The 23,591-nt window shown below is 41.3% G+C and overlaps 1 protein-coding gene across 1 annotated transcript; it reads right to left on the bottom strand.

Annotated features, from left to right (window-relative positions):
* Positions 1 to 214: 214 nt before the first annotated feature.
* slc20a1b (solute carrier family 20 member 1b) lies at positions 215 to 23,024 on the bottom strand. Its single transcript, XM_047044689.1, has 11 exons — positions 22,891 to 23,024; positions 21,083 to 21,804; positions 20,778 to 20,918; positions 19,899 to 19,984; positions 19,508 to 19,604; positions 15,864 to 15,983; positions 3,532 to 3,792; positions 2,756 to 3,332; positions 2,427 to 2,612; positions 2,176 to 2,260; positions 215 to 2,024 (listed from the first exon to the last, which is right to left on the bottom strand). The coding sequence occupies exons 2-11, from the start codon at positions 21,429 to 21,431 to the stop codon at positions 1,866 to 1,868; spliced, it is 2,061 nt and encodes a 686-aa protein (XP_046900645.1). The 5' UTR covers positions 21,432 to 21,804; positions 22,891 to 23,024; the 3' UTR covers positions 215 to 1,865.
* Between the last annotated feature and the right edge of the window lie 567 nt (positions 23,025 to 23,591).

Genomic DNA, 23,591 nt, shown 5'->3' with positions numbered 1-23,591 from the left:
AGTAAATAAAGATGAAATGTGACTACCCAATATGTAGCTGTTGTGTTAATTCATAATTCATCTACAGACTGGAAAAATATGTGAACTTCTTGTCCTTTTAATTTCAGGACTTTGACACTTTGAATATTGTACTTTATTTACACACGATCATGTTGCCTGCCAAAGCAAAACGCTTCAATTCAGAAAAAAAAAAAATTAAAAGACATCGACTAAATAGTTTCAATTTGTATTTATTGTTCACTTCCCACGTCCAGACTAAGTGCAGACTAAAGAGCATATGTGCGCAGTCTGTGCATAACAAACCTCCAAGTCTTATCTTTGGTACCTAAGGGAAATATTAAGGCAACTACCTTAGCAGTAGACTACTACTGCCAGCATCTATGTAAGCGTAGTACTGCAGCCCCAGTTATTACTCGAATTTTAACCGACTGAGTAGTCTACTCTACACCACACTGGTCCAAAACACAAGGTTAGGCTATCACTGCCTTTTTTACGACAACCTTATCAAAAACAGACATACAACTACTGACGGTCGGTGGGTGGGATTAGTAAAAGCATCCATGTCTATGCAATTGCGTACATTCCACAGAGCAGGATTACAAGGAAATTAAGTAGCATTTACAACTTCCGCAGAAAAAAAACGCAGTATAAAATCTATTATGAAGCAATCAAGTTTAACAGGAAACTTTTTTGAAGGTCTTAAGTGTTTGTCTTTTTGCATTAGCCAACACATTCTCCAGCAAAAATGTGACAATTTACATACAGAAAAAAGTTGGTTCTTTCAATTATCTAGAGTGTGCGTTTTAAGATTCTGATGAGATATGAAAGAGGTACACAAAAGGCATCAAACCATTTTTGTGATTTCCATATAAATAAAAATACATTTTCCAATTATTTATGGCAGTTCAACTGTCAGATGAGGTGGTAAGTTCCTAAGTAACACCAGCAATGCCTTACAGCATCTTACAGCAACGACACCGAACCCATCTTTTCATTAAATTAGGGAGTGTAGTAAACTGCCATTTTAACTTTTAACTAACTAATAAATACAACTAAATTCATCAACTTCAGTAAATCAAGAATAAAAAAACGAAACTAAAGTTGATCATTAGAACAGTAAGCACGAGTAGTTGAGTGGAGGACAAGATGATTTAGTCCAGTCTATATGTCTATATTATCCGATCGTTAAACCTCCAACTCAATTCCATCTGTAAATTACATGAGAAACAATGCCTCCCTGTACATAGGAGTGGGGGGGGGTTACAAGGTGAAGAGTAATACCACTAATGAGTTGATTAGTGACAAACCCCTCACATTCTTTAAACAATGGTCACACACACAAAAAATACTGCCTGTTCTAGATTAATTTCAGCATGTAATTTATGACTGGACAAATACATCTGTAACAAACACTAATACTGCATTTTACTTGTTTTGTTTTCCTAAATTGTAAAAGAACAAAAACACTAAACACGAAAGAGATGATTGTATGTACATAATTACACAAAAAAGGTTATGGAGCTCAGCAACACAACATTTGGTTGAGTACATTTAAGTTTGGCTATGTACAGGATCAGAAGCACAAAATATAAATAAAAAAGGAAAACAAACGCTCATTTTGGAAGAGATCTGATGCAAACGGTACAACCATCAATTTATGGTTGGGAATGATGCAGCCAAAAACCATAGGCCTATAACACAACAACTTTCAACCCCGCCCCTATGAAACATTTTCTTTTTTCCTTTTTCTTCTGATGTGTTGGCTTGGAAGACAGTTGATGATTCACTTCAGTTTGCCTCCTTTCCCCTCCCTCCTCGTGTGCCTAGACATACTCTTTTCCCCGTTGTAGGGGCAGCCTGCAGTCTCATGTCAGGATGCCGTAGGTGAAGATGGCCATGATGCCAGCGCTGATCAGACCGGAGATGGGCACGGTCACAAACCAGGCCACGAAGATGTTCCGGAATAAACGCCAGTCCACAGCCTTTTTAGAGCGGAGCCAGCCAACTGCCACCACCGAGCCCACCTGGACACAAACACACCAAGGTCAGCTGACCGGCAACATTCACCTCAAATTAAACCCCTTAAACTTTTATGGTTTAACTGACACCCCTAACAAGCGCTCCCTCCTTTCAAAGTCTAGGTTGTGGCCCAATGTCTGCCCAAGGGTTGCTTACCTTACAGTGGGTGGTGGACACAGGCAGACCAATGTTAGAAGCAACCACAACAGTCAGAGCTGAGGCCAGTTCTATGCTGAAACCACTGGAGTAAAATAAAATCAGACTCATGTCAAATGTTGGTGTGTGTGAGAGGGAGAGGAGTGTTACTTTTGAGGTTAGTCATGTCTTGGTAGGTTAAGGTTTGTGTGAGGGCGGGGTGGTGGTGTTTTTATCCTGGAAGAATACCAGGGATTCAGTTTGGCTAGTACCTTGAGGGGGTGATGGGGGTGAGGTCCTTGCCCATGGTCTGGATCACTCTGCGACCCCACACCCAGAGACCAGTGCAGATGCCCACACCTCCATACAGCAGCAGCCAGGTAGGGGTGGGGGCATTGGAATACACAGATCCACTCTGGTACACCAGCCACAGCGCCACCAAGGGTCCGATGGCATTACTGAAAAAGAAGATGCTTACCTTCATGTTCAGATACATGCTAGCACTACTTATGCCTGCCAATATTTCAAAATGCATTTGACTTAAATCCAATGTGAGTATATAGTGAGTTAACATAGCTATAGGTATTATCATTGTACCAACCTGACATCGTTGCCTCCGTGGGCGAAGGAGCCAAAGCAGGCGGTAAGGATCTGGAGGAACTGGAAAAGCGTGGAAACTTCTGGCCTGTCTGCCTCTAGCCCATCGTCCTCCAGGGAACCGCGACTGCTACCTGCGTCCTCCTCGCACATCTCCAGGGTCACCTCTCCCTCCCCCAGGCCATCGGGCGTGCCGTGCACTGCCACAGCGTTGCAGTAGCTTGTGTAGCTGTCCATCCGGATGCGCTTCCTTTCCTGGCCTGCACCCGTGCCCTTGTCCCCATCCTCGGTAGCACGGAATTCACCTTCCTTGTGCCGAAAGTCTCCATGCATGCCGATGATGGCCATGGTGTAGGATGTGTAGCTGTTGTTGCGTCTGATTGGTCGGTCGCCACCCTCGCCCATGCAGTCTCCAACCTTGGCCAGGTGCAGCTTGTGGAGCAGCTCCTTGTAGAGTCCCGAGTCCTTGTGAACCGTGTGATACTGGCTGTAACCGTTGCTTGGGACATGGGCAGGCCCATTGCTGAACTGGACTTGGTTATTAAGCTGGACTTGGTTAGTGGACTGGACCTGTTTAGGGACTGATAATGAACAAGCCAGATTTAATGGACTACATACACTGGAATAGAACAAAAAGCTGCTTAGCAATGAGGGAGACAGGGAAACTATTTGGACTACATCTAGAGGAGGAAGCCTGACCAAAAGCACTCAGAATAATTCAGTTCAATACTGCTCACCACAAGCACAGACAGTCTAGCCATTCCAGTGACTCACACTCACCACCGTTAGTGTTGCAGCTGTCGGTGTCCGTGCCGTCCTTGTTGTCGACGTCGTCAGAATCTCCGATGTCAAAGGTAACCCTGCGTGGCTCTTCTGTGGGAGGCTGGGGCTGCACGGGGGAGGTCTGGGTGGTGGCAGCAGACGGTGAGGAGGGAGTGGAGGTCTCCTCAGGGACAGGCTTCAGAATAGGACTGTGGGCCTCCCTCAGCTCCCTCTTCTCCATTAGAGGGCTTTCCGAGGGGCTGGAAGACTTGTTTTCCCCTGCGGGGTGGAGGGGGAGAAGTTGTCAAGTCTGTTGTGGGTGGGTGCAGGGGCGTCTTAATAGCACTTGAGGCCCCTGGGCTATGGACTTTTTTTTCCATTTGAGGCCCCCTTCCCGCTAATCGCAAATGTCAAAAGTTTTGTCTTGGTAGCAATTGAGTTGCTTGTATTTTTTTTATTTACGCTCCATTGCACGGTTTAGGCTGACATTCAGTTTTTGTGGCAAAAAGTGCCTTGTGTCAACGAAGGCACTAGCGAAGGTGTGCTAGCCTACTTCATAACGTCAGCAACGACGCATGGATACAATGTGCCATGGTGCACTTGCATCATTAACGCTGCACATTTAAGTAATTCAAGACTTGCATGTACACTAAGTAATGTCACATTAAATCATGTATTTAAACTCAAGCTTGTGTGGTGCGTCGCTGTCTTCAATGCCACAGCCTAAATGTATGTCAAAAGAAACGTTTTTAATTTCCGGCACATTCAAACAAGCCCTGCAATGTAATTTGGCTAACAACAGCAGCTAGGCTAGCTTCTCCACGCAGGGCTCTTGACTGAGACCAAAAAGTTGTGTTGTTTGGGGGCATATTTTCAGTTAGCAGATGGTAGCTACTGTTTGAATCGCGATTCCATCTAAAAAATATACTGCCGGTGACAACGTTGTTAGAATAGCTTGTCTCAAAGGGGGGTTCAGCGTGTTTCATTAATGGATGAATTATTAAATGGACCCATCTGCAACCGACGCAAGCAAGCACACCGAAATCGTACCTGTTAGAGCCATAAACAATACGTGTATTATTTCTGTAATAATATATTTTTTATTACCTTGTTATCATAATGAATACTTCTGTAAATTAGAGACTTTTATTTTGACACGTTGTCGACCATGTGAAGAGAGCATGTTAGTTAGAAGGAACAGAGGCACGGAGGTACACAGTTTTTTGACCGTGCTACTTAAACGTGCTGCTTAACTGTGAAAGATTAGAAACGTTTATTTTATGTAAAGACAGGTTAAGTCAAGATAAAGAAATTTAAACCTTTTGAGTTTGCACGCGTCAAGTACTTTCCCCGAGTGCTTCAAGAAATGACACAGATAGTGGATCTGCTGCCATCACAGTACCCTCTCTAGTTTTTGTTACATTTTGTTTAGATAAGGGGTAGGGGGCCTCTCCACATCAACCACCAGATGCGCCGTAGAGCAGAGTAATGACACCGCGAATACGGACGTTTATCATCATTATTGTTTTGTATTATTATTAAGAGGCCCCTGATTGGTCGAGGCCCCAGGCTTAAGCCCAGGTAAGCCCGGGCTTAAGCCCAGGTAAGCCTGGCATTAAGGCGCCACTGGGTGGGTGCCCAAATATGCAGACTATATAAAAAGTAAAAAAAAAAAAAAAACATGCTTCTTTTTATTATATAAAGATACTACTCCCAGTGTTTCTCACAGATTAGAAACGTATTGGGGGGGGGGGGTGTTTCATGTCAAACGGGGGGGGTTCAAAATAATTATTTCGTTAATGATTCGTTACACAGAACTTTATATTAAATATTAATCCAAAATTATTCACACCTTCACAAAATCAACAAAACAACGCCGGGTAAGTAGCTAGCTCCTGAGACTTCACACCAAAACAACGAGGGGAACCTTCAATTAAGACATGTTTGTAGGTACCTAGCGAAAAGTAGCCTGGGCTTTCCTTGATCTTTAGCTACGGCACTGATGCTGATGTGAACGAATACGCTGCGTGTTTTAACCCTAAATATTGTTAAAACCCTTTTTTTTTTCGAAACGCAATATGGTGACGGCCGGTGTTGATTCTGTGGCGCACCGCCACAAATGAGTCTGCGTGGGAAACACTCCACTAGAGAGCTATAAGGACTTGCATAACAAGACGGGAGAGAGGGATTTTTTGGGGTATAATGAGTCAAGTTGCTACTAGGTAAAAGATATAAGGATAAGTATGTATGGGAGAATATTTAAACATTGAGCTCAGTCGGGGTTTGAAATTGCAATCAATTTGGTTATATGCTCCCGAAATTGTCTGTGAGACCTCATTTGAGAGTGCAAATAATAATTACGGTGAAACCTGTATTAATTTCTTTACAAAAACACTTGCTAATTAGCCTACTGCACAGTATGTGCCTGCTGTGAGCTGACAGTGACCGGGTACCGTTTTATCCAACGTTACATAAACAATTAAACTTAATCTTTAGTTCTAATCTTTATTGCAGATTTTAAATGGATGCTCGTCCATTTTGTTTTTTGGAAGTTGGGAACACCAGTGCCACCAGGTTAAACAATTAATTTCAAGCCCTGTCAGTGTACTGATAACGACAAGCCTCAGAACCTTCTGTTTGAAGCTGCAAACGGAAGCCTGTACTGTAAACTTTCTGATAAAACTCTTTAAAAGTATTACATTATGGCTTGTTGGTCAGCCAATACATTGCCCTGATTACATGATCAAAAGTTGGTTAGGCCAGGAATCCATTCAGGCACTAGCAAGTAATTTTAGATTGTTGGCCAAATTAGTTCACAAGATAGCCCAAGTCACCCTTGGCCTTCATCCTGTGAAATATGGTTAACCCCAACTCAATCACCTTAAGTCAACCAGGGCTATTCTAGTGACTGAGGTAAATGGTAATTAGTGGACCACTATGATAACCCAGTCTGCTGGATCATTGTGGCTGTAGACAGATCATGACCATTCAAGATGGCCATCAACAGCTTGTACCTTTGCTGTAAAACAGCAGGAGATCTCAAGTCTCCGTGAGACAAAGAACATGGAAGACTATTGATCCATGAAAAACAGGTTATTGGGTGTGGTGTCATCAGCATGAATCACAATAAGAGTTGCAAAAATCAGGGATTTTTTTTTGCTGTTGGAAACTTTCCATGGGAAAATGATGCTGTAAAGCCAATTTTATGACTTGCTTCTCAGTTCATTATATACACATGTGAAATGAGTTTGCTGAAAGCATGAGCAAAGCGCGAAAACGTTGTGGCACTGAAATGTGGAGTTAAACCGTTGAACAGTTTCTCTTCCATTTTCAGCTCAGGTTTTGTATAGGCGGAGCCAAAACCCGACTGATTTACGTCACACGATCTATCTACGTCAGATCACAGACAGTTGCATTCTGTTACTCAGCTGGTACGATACAAAGAAGGTAATTAATACATAAACAATCAGACTGCAGGTAGGACTGTTCTGATATCTGCATTGATTTGGCTAGTGTTGCTGTTGTTGCTGAATTCAATACATTCGAGGGGACGGAGATTCAGCTCCTTCAGGAGACACGCCCCCCCAGTCTCAAGCAGAGAAGACTTTTGATTTGCTCACGATTTCAAAGCCTAATTTAACATGTTTTTTTCTCTGAATTTGGATGGGTAGTTAACAACACATTCTTCTGTGGTGTGTTTAACTTAAAACTCTTTCAATTCCACTTTACACGATCTTTAAAAGTTCAAACAGCTGTAATTCAGTCATACTTTGCCGGATGTTGAAAAAGGTGATGATGCGCTACCTACTGTTGAGGACAAAGTTTGCGGTATTGCACAAAAACACAAACTAGGCCGTTCATGTAAGTGTTAAGATAAGAAGAGCTCCTTTACTTAAATAATTATTTACATGATTCGTAGACCATCTGATTCTTCAAAAAGACCAAGTTCACAATGTATAGCCTATTAGCTAGATAGCTACAGACCGTGATATAGCCTAGGCTGTGGTATAGAAAGATTGTAGGCTAAATGTTACCGGCAATGTGTAAAATTTGGTTACCATGGCAGCGCCCTGTATGGCAGCGGTTACTTCAGCTCCCAATAACAATGTGCGTTTCATGTTAAATATGTTGCCTGTACTGTCACATCTTAGTACAAGAATAGTCTACAATGGAACTACATTACGAAACTCCAACTTTTCAAAAGATCTTTCTGGAGATATAATAGCTTTAAAACACTACAGGCTAGGCATTCCGCACCGGCAAGACCCAAGGTCTGTAACAGTGCGTGTCAACTACAGCGTTGTTTTAACGCTCTGCACTGTTTATCTTCCCACAGTACACCACACTCGGGGGCGTGTCCAACAGTTAATACAGAGTTGTAGTTCTCCAATGTCACCGTTGTAGTTTGTGTAAAAGGGTGTGTCATGTCCGATTGGCCAACAGCAGCGTTTAACGCTCATTTACATAAAGCTGGGAAAATCCAGCTTGCAACGCTCCGCTCGCCTTCCCACAATGCCCTACGCAAGCGTTGACGTGCGTCAACGCCCAGTTTCATTGACAATGAATTGGAAGCCAACGCCCCGCACTGCCTGCTCCGCTGTAGTGGACACACACCGTAAGGGTCAAACAACAGAAACCCCTGGGCAGTGGCGTAAAAAGTGGGTAAGCGCTATATGCGGCGCAGCACCATGGGGGAGCTAAAGTGATGGTTAAAAAAAAAAAAAATACAATCGTTTTGGGGTATTTTCTATATGTAGCTGCTGTTTCTGCATTTTTTTCAATGTTATATAAAATTTTGGAGCAGTAACAGGCTAGGGTAGGCACCTTATCTCATAAGATTCCATCGTAGATCTTTTACAAAGAAGAGGGAGAGGGGGTGCATTGAGCTCTGAGCGAGCAGGTACGAGTAGCGAGTTGTCGGCTCTGGAAAACGATGGATAAAGCAAAAAAAGCTGTCAGGGGACTAAAAATACAAAAGAGGGAAAATTAAATGGCATGTCAAGGGATGTGACAGTGGTTAAATAAGTGGATGGTGAAAGGCAACAGGTAGAATTTAAGGTGTGACGTCTATGCTTGGAGACTTACAAATATTCATGTTAACAGACTAGCAAGCGTTTGCTTACACTGGGAATGTAGCAGCCAAGTGGAGGTTTACGGCTAGCTTAGAATATGCAAAACCGAGGTTGCTGAGCTGAAAACTGGAAAATAAGATAGCATATAGCCTAAATGACAAGAATATGGAAAACATAACAAATGCAATAACCAAACTTTGAGGCTTGCAAATATACATGTTAACAGACTGTTAACATGAAGACTGATCAGCTAAAGTGGGGTTTACAGCAAGCTTAAAGGTCCATGGTTTTTTCTGGGTCAAAATGGGTCTTCGGTGCTCAAAAAATAAATAAAAAATAAACAGGTTTATGTAATAGTCTAATAGCTAACGTAATATTGCACATATTTTGGTCCTATTTCCCTTACAGCCAAAACATTTTTTTGCTGTATTTCAGGGGGGGGCACGTGCCCCCCCTGGAATCTGATTGGTTCTCAGGTGCCCCCCCCATTTTCATTGGCTCTGAATGATGTCAATCTCAATAAGAAATCATTTTAAGATCCTATAGCGATCTGCCTGGACAGAACATGACAAAAGCCATATATTCCAGCTTTTCCAAAAGGTTACACTCTGGACAGCATAAACTGAGGTAGGTTTTGATGGTGTGTGTATATAGACCAATTTTCACCCTGTCACACGACTGTCAAACTGGCTCAACTGCGCATGTCGGTTGCAAAAGACAAACTTCTCCCGGGTATAATACACTTGGAGTGTAGATCAGGTCATCATATATCTCTGTCCACTGGATTACAGGGCTTGACATTAACTTTTTGAGGCACTTGTCCTTTGGACAAGTACATTTACGTTTCACTTGTCAATGCACAAAAGTCACTTGACCCCGGTACCTTTAAATAGCCTAACGAGGTGATCGGGCAAAACTAGCCTGGCTAACGGAGGTCGCTTTCTCAGGCAAATGATGAATAAAACAGGCTTAAAGAAATCCGAGATGGCCGTCTTGGCAGGTTCTTATCTACGATAAGACCTCCCTGACATTTCTGGTGTAGAATGGAGTGAAATACAACATTGTGCACACTGCAAGTGAGCGACGAGTTTGACTGAGGCTAACGTGTAATGGGGATGTCTCACTCAGATTGCCAGTTTAAATAAATCACCAAAATAATCGGACCAGCTGGCTAAAAGAATTAGAATTCCCATATCTCTTGACAGCTGCCCTGCTCGACTTTGTAGATGTAGAATTTACAGTAACATTTTAAAATTAGGATCTTTGTGACAAAACGTGAAGACATGGTTGCCGCTCGACTATGGTCTGTACCGGGCAACATTCTCACTCAAATGTCAAGACTTTCGTGACCCAAATCAAAATTTTGATGCGACAGGTCAATGGGGAATCGCTTTCTCTCTTTAAGGCTGTCCTCTTCAACTTTTTTGGTAATTTTTAAATCTAACTATTTGTATGATCCGTGTGGTCCTTTTGCTGTTTTAAATGGTATCCTTTCCCGGTTTTCTGCTGCCACATTGCGCGCGCATCCCGAATGTTCACAAACAAAAAAATTGTCTATAGGATACATGAATTGTAATTATACAATATTATTTAAATCACACATTCCACAGGAGCTGACCTCCTACCCTCTGCCCTCACCATCTTTTACAGAGGTGCCATTGAGAGCATCCTAACCAGCAGCCTCTCAGTTTGGTACGGCAGTTGGTCTGCTGCTGACCAGAAGGCCCTGCAGAGAGTGGTGAGGACAGCAGAGAAGATCACCAGATCAGCCCAACCATCCATTCAGGACATGTACATGTCCCGTTGGCGCAAGAGAGCCATCACCATAGACCCCACCCACCCAGCATACAAACTGTTCACCCTCCTACCATCTGGCAAGAGCTACCGAAGCATGCGGTGCAAGCCTACCAGACTCAGCAACAGCTTTTTCCCCACAGGCCATCAGACTACTTGACACACTACAAGGAAATCTCATGAACAGGTGCTCCTGCGCCACATACACCCACTAACGACCAACTGACTGCAAAATATTTATTAATATTTATTTTTTTCTCTTAAGTTCAATGTCTGCACCAGTGTTGGGTGTAACGCGTTACTAAGTAATGCGTTACTGTAATTAAATTACTTATCCACTGGAAAAGTAAAGTAAGGGATTACTGTTAATTTTTAGGTAATTTAATTACAGTTACTTGTAAGGTACTTACTACATACTGTAAATTAGTAAAACAGTTCTGCAGAAATCAATATTGAATTAAAATCGAAATGTATCGTTTTAGGGTAAAAGTGAACGCTGCCTCTTTAAAATCGTTAGCTGTAGTGCAGTTGTACGGGAGACTCGAGTTTTTGCTGCGTAAACGCGGGCTTTAGCTGTTTGAAGTGGAAGATTTCGGACTCGGCTGCAGCAAGTAGCTCTAGCTGTTTTACCAAAAGGAAATATTCCAAGTACTTTACCTTTTTGTCACAGGTTAACAAGAACATTAATGTAAAGTGCAAGCTATGTCCTGGGGAGAAAAACGATATGCGGCTGCGGCTAGCACAAGTAACCTACTGAAGCACCTCACAAGGCAGCATCGACCAACAGTTTTGAGTGATCCATGTTCATAATTAAAGTTTGCACAGACTAGGAATTTACTTTGGCATCGACAGATAACACCTCAGCAACACCTGTTAAGCAGGCAAAACCTGATTTTACGTCGCCAGTGCAGAAAGTGTCTGAAGGTGAGCTTAAAACAAATATTGTAAACTAGATTGCAGGAAGAGATGCTACTGCTGCGTTCTGTAGAATCCTGTGATGTCATGTTTAACTTAAAGTTAAGCTTTTGTGTTATGCACATATTGTTTGGTAACTAAAGACGAAAGAAGGTTACACATGTTACTAAAATGTTAAGTATTAGTAGGCTGTGTTTTAAAAAGCTAAACTGTTCCAAGTTTGACTTGTATTTAATTATTGAAAGACTTTCCTTTCTGTTGTCTATCCAGTCAAGGTTTTTAGGGATTGTAAGAAGTACATTACTTATTGAGTAATTAAATTACTTTTCAGACAGAGTAATTACAAAAGTAATTTACGTACAATATTGATGAAGTAATTAGTAATAAATTACTTTTTTGAAGTAACTTACCCAACACTGGTCTGCACTGTGCATTTTATATGCACAATAACATAGTATCCATTAGAGCCCGACCGATAAAGGATTTTTAAGGCATATATGTATATATATCAAAGTTATTACAACATTTACAAAGTTATTACAACAAAAACGTATCAGTAAAACAAAGCTTCTTACAATATTTAAATTTGTCATGCATATTCTGAAAGTACTCAATGGGTAGAATAGAGGAGGAAAACCATTTTTTGCTAAAAATATTTCTCAAACAAAATCATTACAAAAACACCTGGATGTGTTTTTCACATTCCACATTTTTCAGATCACATGGATGTGACGAGAAATGACAGTAATTTTCTGGAGACTAACTCTGAACCCTCAAGTCTAATGTAGAAAGTTTGATATTGACAAGATGATGGAGTTTTAGGTGAACATAAAAATAGCAATTTACATTTAGTCTTTTATGCAGAATTTTATGAGGAAAAACCTGTGTTATGGATGTGACATTATTCTGTTATGGATGTGACGTGTCTGAAATACACACAGAATCTGTTGGAAAATCAAGAATCAAACTTCACAGCGCTTTTCTCAACATCTAAAATAACTTGTGAAATAGTTTTAACATTAAGAAAACCATCTGAAATGTCACTGGAGATTTTCAAGATGGCCTCCAAAATAGCATTGATAATGACATTTTGGGCCTTATTTTAACAATCTGAAACGCAAGTATCAAAATGTGAAACGCAAGTGACTGTGGGCGGGACTCCGACGCTGTTGCTATTATACCGGCGGGATAAATGACTCTGCGCCTGGCGCAAATCTAAAATGGGTTGGTCTCAAGTAGCTACATTACTCATAGGCGTGGTTTGGGCGTAACGTGCAATAAACCAATCAGAGCAACATCTCACATTTCCTTTAAGAGCAGCCGCGCTTGTCATCTTGCGGATTGCTATTATAACGGAATTTGCCACAATTGTTAAAAATCAAGTTCACATACAGAGACTCATGAAACTCTTTTCAATCATTGACATGGAAGAAATGTAACGTAGCTTGCAGGAAAAGGAGCCTGGCCTCGTCAGTAGAGCGCACGGGCCAAGCATGCACCCTTAAAATAGCATCTGAATAACGCGCCATTGACTTTTTCCTGGTCTGTGGCGGAACTATTTTTTGCAAACTGCAAAATAACACCAAGGAACGTTTGCGCCGGAACACGCCCCCTCTTTTCGCTGAACTGCCCCGGGAGCACAGTTCCTTCCCTAATTTACCGATGTGCGTCTGTGAAGGGAAAAGTCTGCTTTCCGTTGAGTGCAAAATAGGAATGATACTTGCGTCAGTGTACAAAGTCAATTGCGCTGGGTACAAGAAAATGACCCCTTATCTTTTTTTTGATGGAGTTGTTGTGAAATTACTATTATAAAAGTTCTGAATGGTCACCAATCATCTTTAGCTGTGAATACTCAGTCTTACAAATGATTTTGAGTAATGAATGTTTTTTTATTTTTATATTTGTCTTTTTTGGGAAACCAGCATTTCGGATATGACGTTTGAACGTCATGGAAGTGACGCGTCTGGACCAGTCTTCTGCAAATTACATAAAACGCCACATGAAAAGGGATTTTCAACATTAAACTATTAATTAAGCACTGAAATTAAAAACATTGAGTTACAAATAAACTGTGTGACATACCCACAAAACACATTCAATGACCCCTTCAAGACATCTTTGATCGAAGCTGTGGACTCTACCTCAGCTTGATCCGACACAGGTAGTGCGAGCAAATTACAAAGCGCCGCCTTAAATGCCTAAACCAATAGAGTTCCTCTCTAGTAGGAAGTAAATATTACAAACATGGAGTGGGGATCGAGGTTATAGCAAAGACAGTTACGGCAAGACAATTAGGCTACTCGAAATTTCAGTATCACTGGAGAAGATGTCGATCGTTGAAGATATTTAGGTTATATCATGTTACCCATGATTCCAACTATAATCATGACTGGAATGTCTGTTTCACTGAAACACGTCGGTGAAAGGGGTTTAACAGCCGAACACGATTGTTAGCTTTGCCGTTTCATTTGAGAACATTTCCATTGTGTTGTGAACAGTATTGTGAAGATTTACATTGTGTAGCGTCCGTAATGTCACGTCCATAACACATGATTAAAGTTTTTAAAAGTAACAAAGGGGCAAGAATTTTTTTATAAACTAACCATTGGTTAACCATAAGCTTTGCACAGAAACTTTGGATGTTGTAGCATCAACACTGTTTGATAGGCATAAACTTATTCTACAAAACGTTACGGACGTGACCTGGCCATGGAACTCACTGACTCAAACAAGAGGCTTAATGCATTTAAGGAGTTGTGCTTTTAACTCAAGCTGAGCATAGACAATGCTCAATCATTCCCTTGTCAATCAGGAAAATGCTAAATGGTAACATTTTATTGAAAACTGGAGTCCATTTACCCCGTTCTTAAAATGATACAATACAGCCATGTGACAAAAAAAATGTGCATGAGTGCACAACTTGTATATTATGTAAAAGAGTGCAATTGTCTATAAATTTAGATCAGAGTGGTTACATGCAACAAAATATAGACCTAAGTGAACATTTTAACAACAGTTATATTTGTGTGGGCACAACTTTTTTTTTTCTATGGTAAGGGTGACCTTACCATGGAATTGCCCCAGAGCGACTTGACAATGTCTGTGACAATAAAGTTCCCTTGGACTAAAACTTGAATTTGTATAGAATGCCTATACACCTTTGATTTGTCAGAATTTTCATTTGTCAAGTTTGGCCCTTGAAAGCTTACGGTTTCAGATACGCGAATTGTTGTTTTAATGGAGTTTAGAAGCATAAGAAGTGAGCAAAATACTGTGGTAATTTTTTTCAACAATGTCAATCCTGTTGCCGTGTTCGCCTATTCGTTGAGATTGGGGAAGAAAAAGTTGTACACAATCAAGATGTAAATTTCCTTTAAAAACGGGACCACGAGATGACTGGGTTGCTGCTGTAAATAATAGCTTACTTGTAGTGCTTTGAAAAGGGGTGCCATAACTTGTCAAGGAAGGGAAATTCAAATGCCTAGAATCAGTGGTGATGTGTCCTGGCTTAGGTTACTGAAATGAATTTGAGCAACAGGTTCAGGGAACCAGCTGAACAATAAATATACTTCATTAGAGCTAACTCGGTTGTGAATCTGACAGTACCATGCGTAGACTACAAGTAGCTAGCTACTGTGGTGAACCTGGCTTGTTTTGCAGTGGTTTACAGTCTCGCTAAACAGATGGAGTGTTCTGAGAGGCTCAAATAAACACTCATTGCTATGTTTTACAACCGGAAGATTGACCAGAAGACTAGAAACCCTTCTGTCGAATAAAAACAATGCCTCTGACTGGTCTTGAACCTACAACCCTTTGTTTACCAGCACAACATCTCATACAATTGAACCATTCCCAGAACTGGAATTTGCAATGTTCAGTAACTGGATAATAAAAGACGTTTCTCCTATGGCAGGCATTTTCAGATTTGGTCCAAGCTCAAACAGCTGTAATTGTCATATTTTCACATATTAAGGTGAAACTTTGCATGGTATTGAAGGGGGGTGTCATCTTTAAGCCTATTCGGTTTGAAAAACCATAATTCAAAATGACAATCGATTTAGTGACCAACATATTGAAGCAATGTGGACATTTACATAAATACACCCCTTTCTGTCATGTTGTATTTGATTCAATTGTCCCAAATAACATTTTGAAATACATTATACATGTCTGTACAACATTTCAAGTCAATTGGACCTTTGGTTCAAAAGAGGAATTTTGAAGGTTTTCCCAAATCCACTGTACAGGAAATTATATCATGGCAGACCTTATGAGTCCATGAGGCTTTTTTGTTCCCCATGAAAAATGAGGCATGTACACCAAGTTTCAGGAGAATTGGCGCAATGGGGTTTGCCATCACTTTAAAAAGTGGACATTTGGGACCCCCTTTGGTCTGATGTGGGCCAGTCTTGGTATGGGCGTTAATTGTGGCACGTTGTATCAATTTGCCAAATTTCAAAACTTTTACCCACGAGTTCTTGAGAAATTACAATTATTATAATATCAACAATTACAATGGGTTTTTGCCTGACGGAGGAATCCTAAAAAAGGCAAGAGGGGGAAACTTACGTTCAATTTTCTTCTTGAGTCGAGGGCAGACAACAAACCAGACCATTACAGCAGTCAGCGCCGCCAAGCCCAGAGAGATGAGCAGCGTTCCCCACCAACGGACCTTGTCAAAGCCCAGCACTGGAGATGTTAGGTGCAAGAGATCGAGAGGGAAAGAAAGACATGGAGCAAGATAAAGAATAATATTAAATAAAATAACTTGACAGTCTTTAGGACAAGCATTCAGACCTTGATATTCTTTCAGCAGGTCTACTTAAAATAATAAATGTACAGGTACTGTTTATAAGGTTACAAATATGTAATATTAACATTTCTGAAGACTAATACAACCACAAAAGTGACTCAGTGATGATTATAGTTTTTTTTTTTTTATTGAACAGAAGATCTTCAGCTAATAAGTCTACAAGGAATCTGAATGTGCTCAGGAATTTATCTACCCAATATGTTAAGTTGCCAAACATAAGCTCCCAGTCAACACCGCTTCATTGATCACACACACTGCAGGTAGCAAATATTCCCAGTCACTTATTAAGCATGTTGCTCATAGATGTTACGCAGCAGTTATGCAATTCTAAAATGGTGTGAAAAAGACAGGGGTGTTGCAAGTGCCCTGCCACTTTCCACAGACAATTGTTTAAAAGGCAAGGAGAGATGATGGGGAGGGGGTACAAAAAAGGGAGGTGATGATTTACTAGTCATCAGTGTAGCATAAGAAAACCTGCAAACGTCACAACGCATCGTGTCAATGCAGCTCTGTATGCTGGTGGCAACAGGGGTGCCATTAAATGAAACACCTAGGCAGAAAAACAACCCGTTAATGTCATACCAAGAAGATACAAGTTAGCTACGCAGTTAAAAGGAAGTGGTTTGTTAAACTTCTGCAAGGTCTCTACAGTGTGACTTTGGTTAAGTCTACAACAACAAAAAACACAGACAAAAAACTGATTAGAAGGCCAGGGGCTGAAAGATAAGAGAACTTGGTCATATCGTTCATTTAGGGTCTACAGTCCACAGCAACCTATAATACTCGAGTCACCCTCACATGCTACAGCAGCAGCCGACTGCAGGACAGGACATATCTGCTCTGTGTGTTTAGTTACGCAACACAAACTCTGTCCCTCCGGGGAAAGGAAAGGAGGAGGGTCTGGGAGAGGAATCGGGAAGGAAGCGTGCAGCTTTTATAGCCCAGCTGCCTGCACTCACTAGGATGAGTAAGTGCCTGTGGGACAGCCCAGGACAGGTGCAGCCAGCTCGGGGTGCTCAGTTTGACCAGTGTTGGAATAAGGTGGGGTAGAGGAACAGGTTGAAGTGCAAAAATAAGAGTGGACAAAAATAAGTAACCACTGGAAACAGAGATTTGGGTGTGTAAATTTTGCATAAGCCTGGGTACATTTCTATGTAGTCAGACGTGATGATGACCCCAGAATAGGTCAAACCTCTGGAAACAATGAAAGTATAAAAATATAGGCTGTCCATATAATAAACACTCCCACACAAAAGGGGCAAGTCTCCACCACAGACACACAGTGGGATGAATGGGAGTGCTCAGGAAATGGAATTTAACCACAGTAACTTTCCAAACCCCTCACTTGTAACCCTTTGCATCCCGTGGCCCACATTACACAATAACACGGTTTGTTATCCCCCCTATAACTCAACTGTAGGAATGACTAAATGTTTGGAAAGGATAGATGAAGGGTGAACATCCTCTTTAAACATAACAGCAATACATTCTTACAGTTGTAACCCTCCCAGGTCAAGAGACATTTATTTAGCCAACTTCTAAATAAGTTCCTGGAGGGGTGAACTTTTCTGCAGTAGAGTATTTTCAGTATATAAAACCAAACTATTGTTTCATAGTCGTACTGTAATCTAGATCTTGTGACACCCACTATATTTTTCAATGTACATACAAGCAATGCAGTTAGCAGATGGTACATCTTGATGATGTAAGCATGTGTTGGCTTGTTTAATCAACAATTCATCTGCAATACTGTCATAAGTGGTTTGTGTTGGGTCCCCCAAGCAACCAATGCCACATGCGGTTTGTTTTCCAAAGGGGAAACCAAGCAGAAAATTTGCATTCCAGTTTTAACAACACAAAAACACCAACAGGACGGGTGTCAAATTCTTGCTTCCCATTTTCAGAACCCATGCAGGTAAAAAAAAAAAAAAAGATAAAAACACCAAACATTTTAAAAAGGGTGTACTCACAAGAAAGTTACAAATTAAGAAAATATTTGCACCTAGCGCGAACAAACTATTCACATTCATGATAATGTGCTTTTGTAAAGCCTCCTTATTGGACTCTTCCATCTATAGTAGACCTTTTAAATGACCAAAAATGTTTTTTGTGTTTATGTGACTGATTTCTAAGGTGTTGAACAACCAGGGCTTCGAACGTGTATTCTTTTTGATCTATTGATTACTTTCATCGATAGGTAGATTCATTTTACGACCACAAAGTACTAAGGCGTGAACGTTCAAGTGTATGTGACATGTAAAAAGGGATTCTATAAAGAACAGAGAACACCAAATGTACAGCCATGTATCCTTTCTCCACATTCCATGGCACCCAACTCAGTTTGACAGGGCTGACTTACCACTACACAACTGCTACATAAGAGTCTGTATTGAGGAAAAAATAATTACTAGGACCCCTGTATTGGAAAATAAACACTCCTGCTGTGAAGGGTATGTGCTCCTGCTTTGCTATAACTGTATATCCTGGTGCTTATGACATAGAGGAAGTTACTGCTTTTTGTCAAAGATCAGGATTATCCCATTAGGACCACCTTTACGGACTATAGGTATTGAAAAGAGCATGGAATACACACCCTCTAGCCTAGCAGTGTGTGTCAGTAAACCAAGTGTGCACCACTGATGACTGTGCTAGTTCAGTTCTGCCTCAGTTCTGCCTCTGCCTCAGTCTTTAATCTCCTGTCCATCTATATCCTGTGGTTATGCATCTGAAAGTGCAGCAGGAATTAAATCATCCCCTTCTCTGCACAAGGAATACCCACAGTATAGGTGCTTGAGTGCGATACACTCGCGTCTGGGTGTAAATTACATAACAGTACACTATGTGATTTGAGTCAGCAGGGCAGAGGCCCCTGCAGTGAGTGAAAGTGATCTTCTCTATGCACGTTTGCTGATATGCATGAATACACCCATAAGCACACACAAGCGCATATTTGGTCAAACCCTGGCCTTAAGCCTTCATTTAATGGCCCAGGCCAGTTGACATCTTGAACTGTTCAGTCCTGTAGGTAGAAGAAAACAAAAGGAGCGAAAGTAGCTAATTAAATAGGGTTCTTTACCAGGGAAAAACAAAACTAGTAACTGCCACCATCAAGGTAAATCCAAGCCATTTAACCAGAGACTGTGACAAACATGCATTTGCAGAGTTAAAATGTCCCTGCTTTAGTTCGGAAAGGAACAGACATGCATGTAAAAAATAGAAAGACATCAGATTTTTATCTCCCTCATGCCCATTTTTGAATTTGTATTACGGTGGTGACCCACATTGACAACTCCCTCACATCTCCCACTACCACTCAGCATCCGGCTGTGGTTCATTTCTGTAGCCCGTGGCTACAGGTAGGAATGCAGGGTGAGATGGAGAGTGAAACAAGGTTACTCACTCGGTGCACCAGAGAACATGATGGAGAACACGTTGGTTCCCATGGTGACAGCGTAGAAGACAGGCAGAGCCTTCAGTCCATTGGGAACAGGGTCTTTCTGCGGGGAGAGAGACTGAGCAGGTCAGAAACACTCCACCCACTGTGAACAAAAGTTACCCTGTTATACTGTCAGGTTACAGTTAATGGTAGAACACAGGACACACTGGTATATTGGATAGGACATAATGATTGAGATTACAGGGAATGAAAAGTACAAAGATGGGCTTTATTCTAGCGGAAACATGATCATTAATGGTCTAGATTAGAACATAACCGCCAACACTTTCCTCACAGGAAGCTTCTACAATCCACATTCTGTAATAATAGTGCATTTCGATTTGATAAGGCATACCTTGTGTAAGATGAACATGCGGATTAGGTAGAAGACAATGCCTGACATGATGCCAGACAGTAAGGGAGACAGAAACCAGGAGGCAACTGTAGAGAGCGCAGAACAATTAAACAGAGAATTAAAAAAAAATGTATCACCAACACATTCCGTAATTTTCGGACTATAAATCGCACCGTTATATAAACTGTAGGGCTGTCAACGAATATTCTAAAGAGATAGAGAGAAAGAGAGTGCGTGTGTGCGAGCGAGAGGCCAAGGTCTGCGGTCTTGGCCATTGGTTCATTTACTTATTTTTGTGTAGGTAATATGTTGTCAAATATGTTTAAACTTAAGAAAATTAGGCCTACCTACAGTATACAAGTAGTGATGTTTCGTTGTATTAATTTGTCCTGTTATTGACGTACCTATTGCGCAACCAGAAATTCGAATATATTCGAAAACGTGTTTCTTTCTGGGAATATTTAAACGTAATTTGAGCAATTTTGACAGCCCTAATAAGAGCAGCTAAATTGAACGATGTGTACATATAAACCGCACCGGACTATAAGCCGCAGGTGTTTTAATGTTTAATTATCATATGTAAGGGTTTGTGCACAGAGGGGATTGTCGGGAAAGAGATGGCTGCTTGAGGAAGCTCCCATTTATTAACCATTAGCCGTAAAAATTTATAGATTAGCCACACCATTATAGAAGCCGCAGGGTCAAAAAATTGGACAAAAGGCCCGGCTTATAGTCCGAAAATTACGGTAGTTCTTTGACTTCACTTGCAAGACAAACACTTAACCCCCATTCCCCAAAATATTCCATATTCTTTTTACTCTGCTGAACAATTAAATGGGTCACAAACAGATTTAGGTTCCTAGACAGCTGTTGTCTCACCAATCCTGAGAAGTTCCATCCACCGGACACCCTGCTGGCCTCTGGCAACCAAAGAGAAACCAATGGTAGCACCAACGATGCAGTGAGTTCCAGAGATGGGAAGTTTGAGGAAAGAAGCAGCCAACTGCCACACAGCAGAACCTAGAGGGGAGATCAAAGCAACAGTACATCAGTATGGCATTCAATCCGCACAGAAACAAAGCTTCAGGTATGGCCACAAATCTTTTTCAGTTACAGAATATATCAGACATTGGGCTCATACTTAAAACAATTTTTTACCAGCCTTTTGGATTAAAATCATTTACCAAACATGGCACTGACAGATCCAGCCATAAGCACGTGTTCGGAACCGTTGTACATGCCCACGTCGATGATGCCCGTACGGATTGTCTCGCTCACCTTGGCCCCCAGGAGCACAGAGCCCACCGTCTCAAAGATGGAGGCCAGGATGCAGGCCTGACGCAAAGTGACCACTCCTGAGCCTACCGCGGTACCAAACGAGTTGGCAACATCGTTGGCTCCCACAGAGAAGGCCAGGATAAAAGCGATGATGAAGCCAACAATAAGCAGCCACATGTAGGGTGTCAGTGGACCTTGGGTCATGACAACTAAGGTGCTGGCCAGTGTTATGGTGGCTAGAGTTGTTGAAACCATTTTGCAGGATAGATTTGTTTCTCTTAACAATTATCCACTTCACTATGTTTGAGGGAATGTTTGCCCAAAAAGACAATCAATTACAAAGCTGCTCGGTTAAATAAAAGAGGTATCAATGTTTTCAAGCAGGGATTTCTTCGGGCCCCAAACCTTTTGGGTTTCTGAGCTGTGTAAACGATGGAATATAACTTTTTTACGTACTTTTGTTTTGACTAAACAGCAGTAAGTTATTAAAGTAACCTACAAAGTGGGCTTAATGCTATCCTGTAATTGTACTAGTTTTGCTACAGGTTCTTTGACTGCTACCAGCTACCAGACTGACTGAGTGTACTCCCATTGTGCAACAGTTACTGGAAGTGAATGGGTGCACATCCTGAAAAAAAGGTGAGAAACAAAAACACTAGTTACAGATTAACTGGACAAGACATGTGCATCCACTTTATCAATGCCTGTGAGCAATACAGGGACCAGGAAAAAACATTTCCTCTGACGTCACAAGAGGGCGGTGTCAGCGGACCCATTGACAATGAATACAGGAAAAGGTTTCTCAACGAGACACTCAATATTCATGTCAACCATGGGAGGAGATGTTGAGTGAAAAAAAAATACACGATTCGTGGTATTAACCACTCACTGTTCTGGGACTAAAAAACAATTTAGATTTCTGTAGGATAAAACACGTTCCATCTTAAAACATAGATTGGAGCTAAATGAGGGCCGTCTAGCCTGAAATCACTAACGGAGGCCATTTTAAGGGACGTCGCAGGAACATAATAAATGTACTTGGCTAGCTTGTGGCAATAACATATACAAATATTTTTGACTGCAATTACAAACCAAGACAGTAATTAGCAAGCCATTACTCGACATAAGTTCAATTGATTGTCATTTAATTTGTTGTCAGGAAAAAGCGAGCACGTGTAGTCCTCATTTATTCATAGCGTTTTTCCAGATAGCTACTACAGTAGCCATCCACCCAGCTACAGTAGCCTGCCACCCGCGAAGATAGGCAACACCTATACTAACGTCCTCAACGCCAGCAAATCTTATGGTAACAGAATGGAAGTAAGCAACATCAGATAGAAATGTAATAACGTTACATTTCGTTGTTTGATAACTAACATGTCATCGTAATCTCTTAACACTTTAGTGAGCCATCATTCTTGGCCAAAATAATAGATACAATTAAGAAACATGCTTCAAAGCTTAAGCTAGAAAGCTAACCTTAAACAACACTGACATTGCCAGCACGACAAGGCAGATTTAGGTTACTGGAATCAGCAGATGGGTTTAACGCTACTGTAGGAAGCTACGCGTTTAATTGAAGTAACTAGTTACCTGTCGCTAGTTTGTACCACTAGTGAGCTTGCCAGCAGTTGTTCACTTCTGAATCTTTAGCTATAACAAAATACATTAAAAACAATTGACAAGTTTATAAAGTATATATTTAACAACTTACCACACATCGCACACTATACAAAAAATTAAAAGGTGACGCGCGCAATATCAATACAGCGCGGGATCAGGAAACAAACGTCTAGTCCAGCTCTATTACGCCTAGGAGCCGCGTGCGTAGAAATTGCCGGTGCCTGGTTCGGTGGATGTCTTTATTCAGAAACAGAGAAAGGGTGGGTCTTAAAACGTCATAACCCCACCCCCGTAATGTCGGAATACGGCTCAAACTGGTTTTAGTTGGTTTTATAAAAGATTATAGATGTCGCACAGAGGGATTTTCGTATATAAAACGGCCATGTGCGTCTTCCTCTTGGCGCGTGCTTAGAAATGAACAGTTTGGCAAGCGTAGAAGTTGTATGTAGGCCTATACATAGTTCCATAACGATCCTATACAATCTAACTGCATGATTGTGCTCACAGCCAGTCAGTCTAGTGCAGGGGTGTCGAACTCCGGTCCTCGAGGGCCGCTGTCCTGCATGTTTTAGATGTTTCCCTGCTCCAACACACCTGATTCAATTAAAAGGGTTGTTATAACGACCATTCATTCGAATCAGGTGAGCTGGATCAGGGAAACATCTAAAACATGCAGGACAGCGGCCCTCGAGGACCGGAGCTCGACACCCCTGGTCTAGTGCCTTGACTATAACCTTTACACCATCCTCGTTTCATCCAATTGGTTTCCAGCCAGAAATGTATTTCCAAGAA

Source organism: Hypomesus transpacificus, chromosome 22, assembly GCF_021917145.1.
Source record: "Hypomesus transpacificus isolate Combined female chromosome 22, fHypTra1, whole genome shotgun sequence".
In the NCBI taxonomy this organism is placed as follows: domain Eukaryota; kingdom Metazoa; phylum Chordata; class Actinopteri; order Osmeriformes; family Osmeridae; genus Hypomesus; species Hypomesus transpacificus.
The sequence above is the reverse complement of the archived record's forward strand: the minus strand, read 5'-3'. Positions and strand labels throughout refer to the sequence as shown.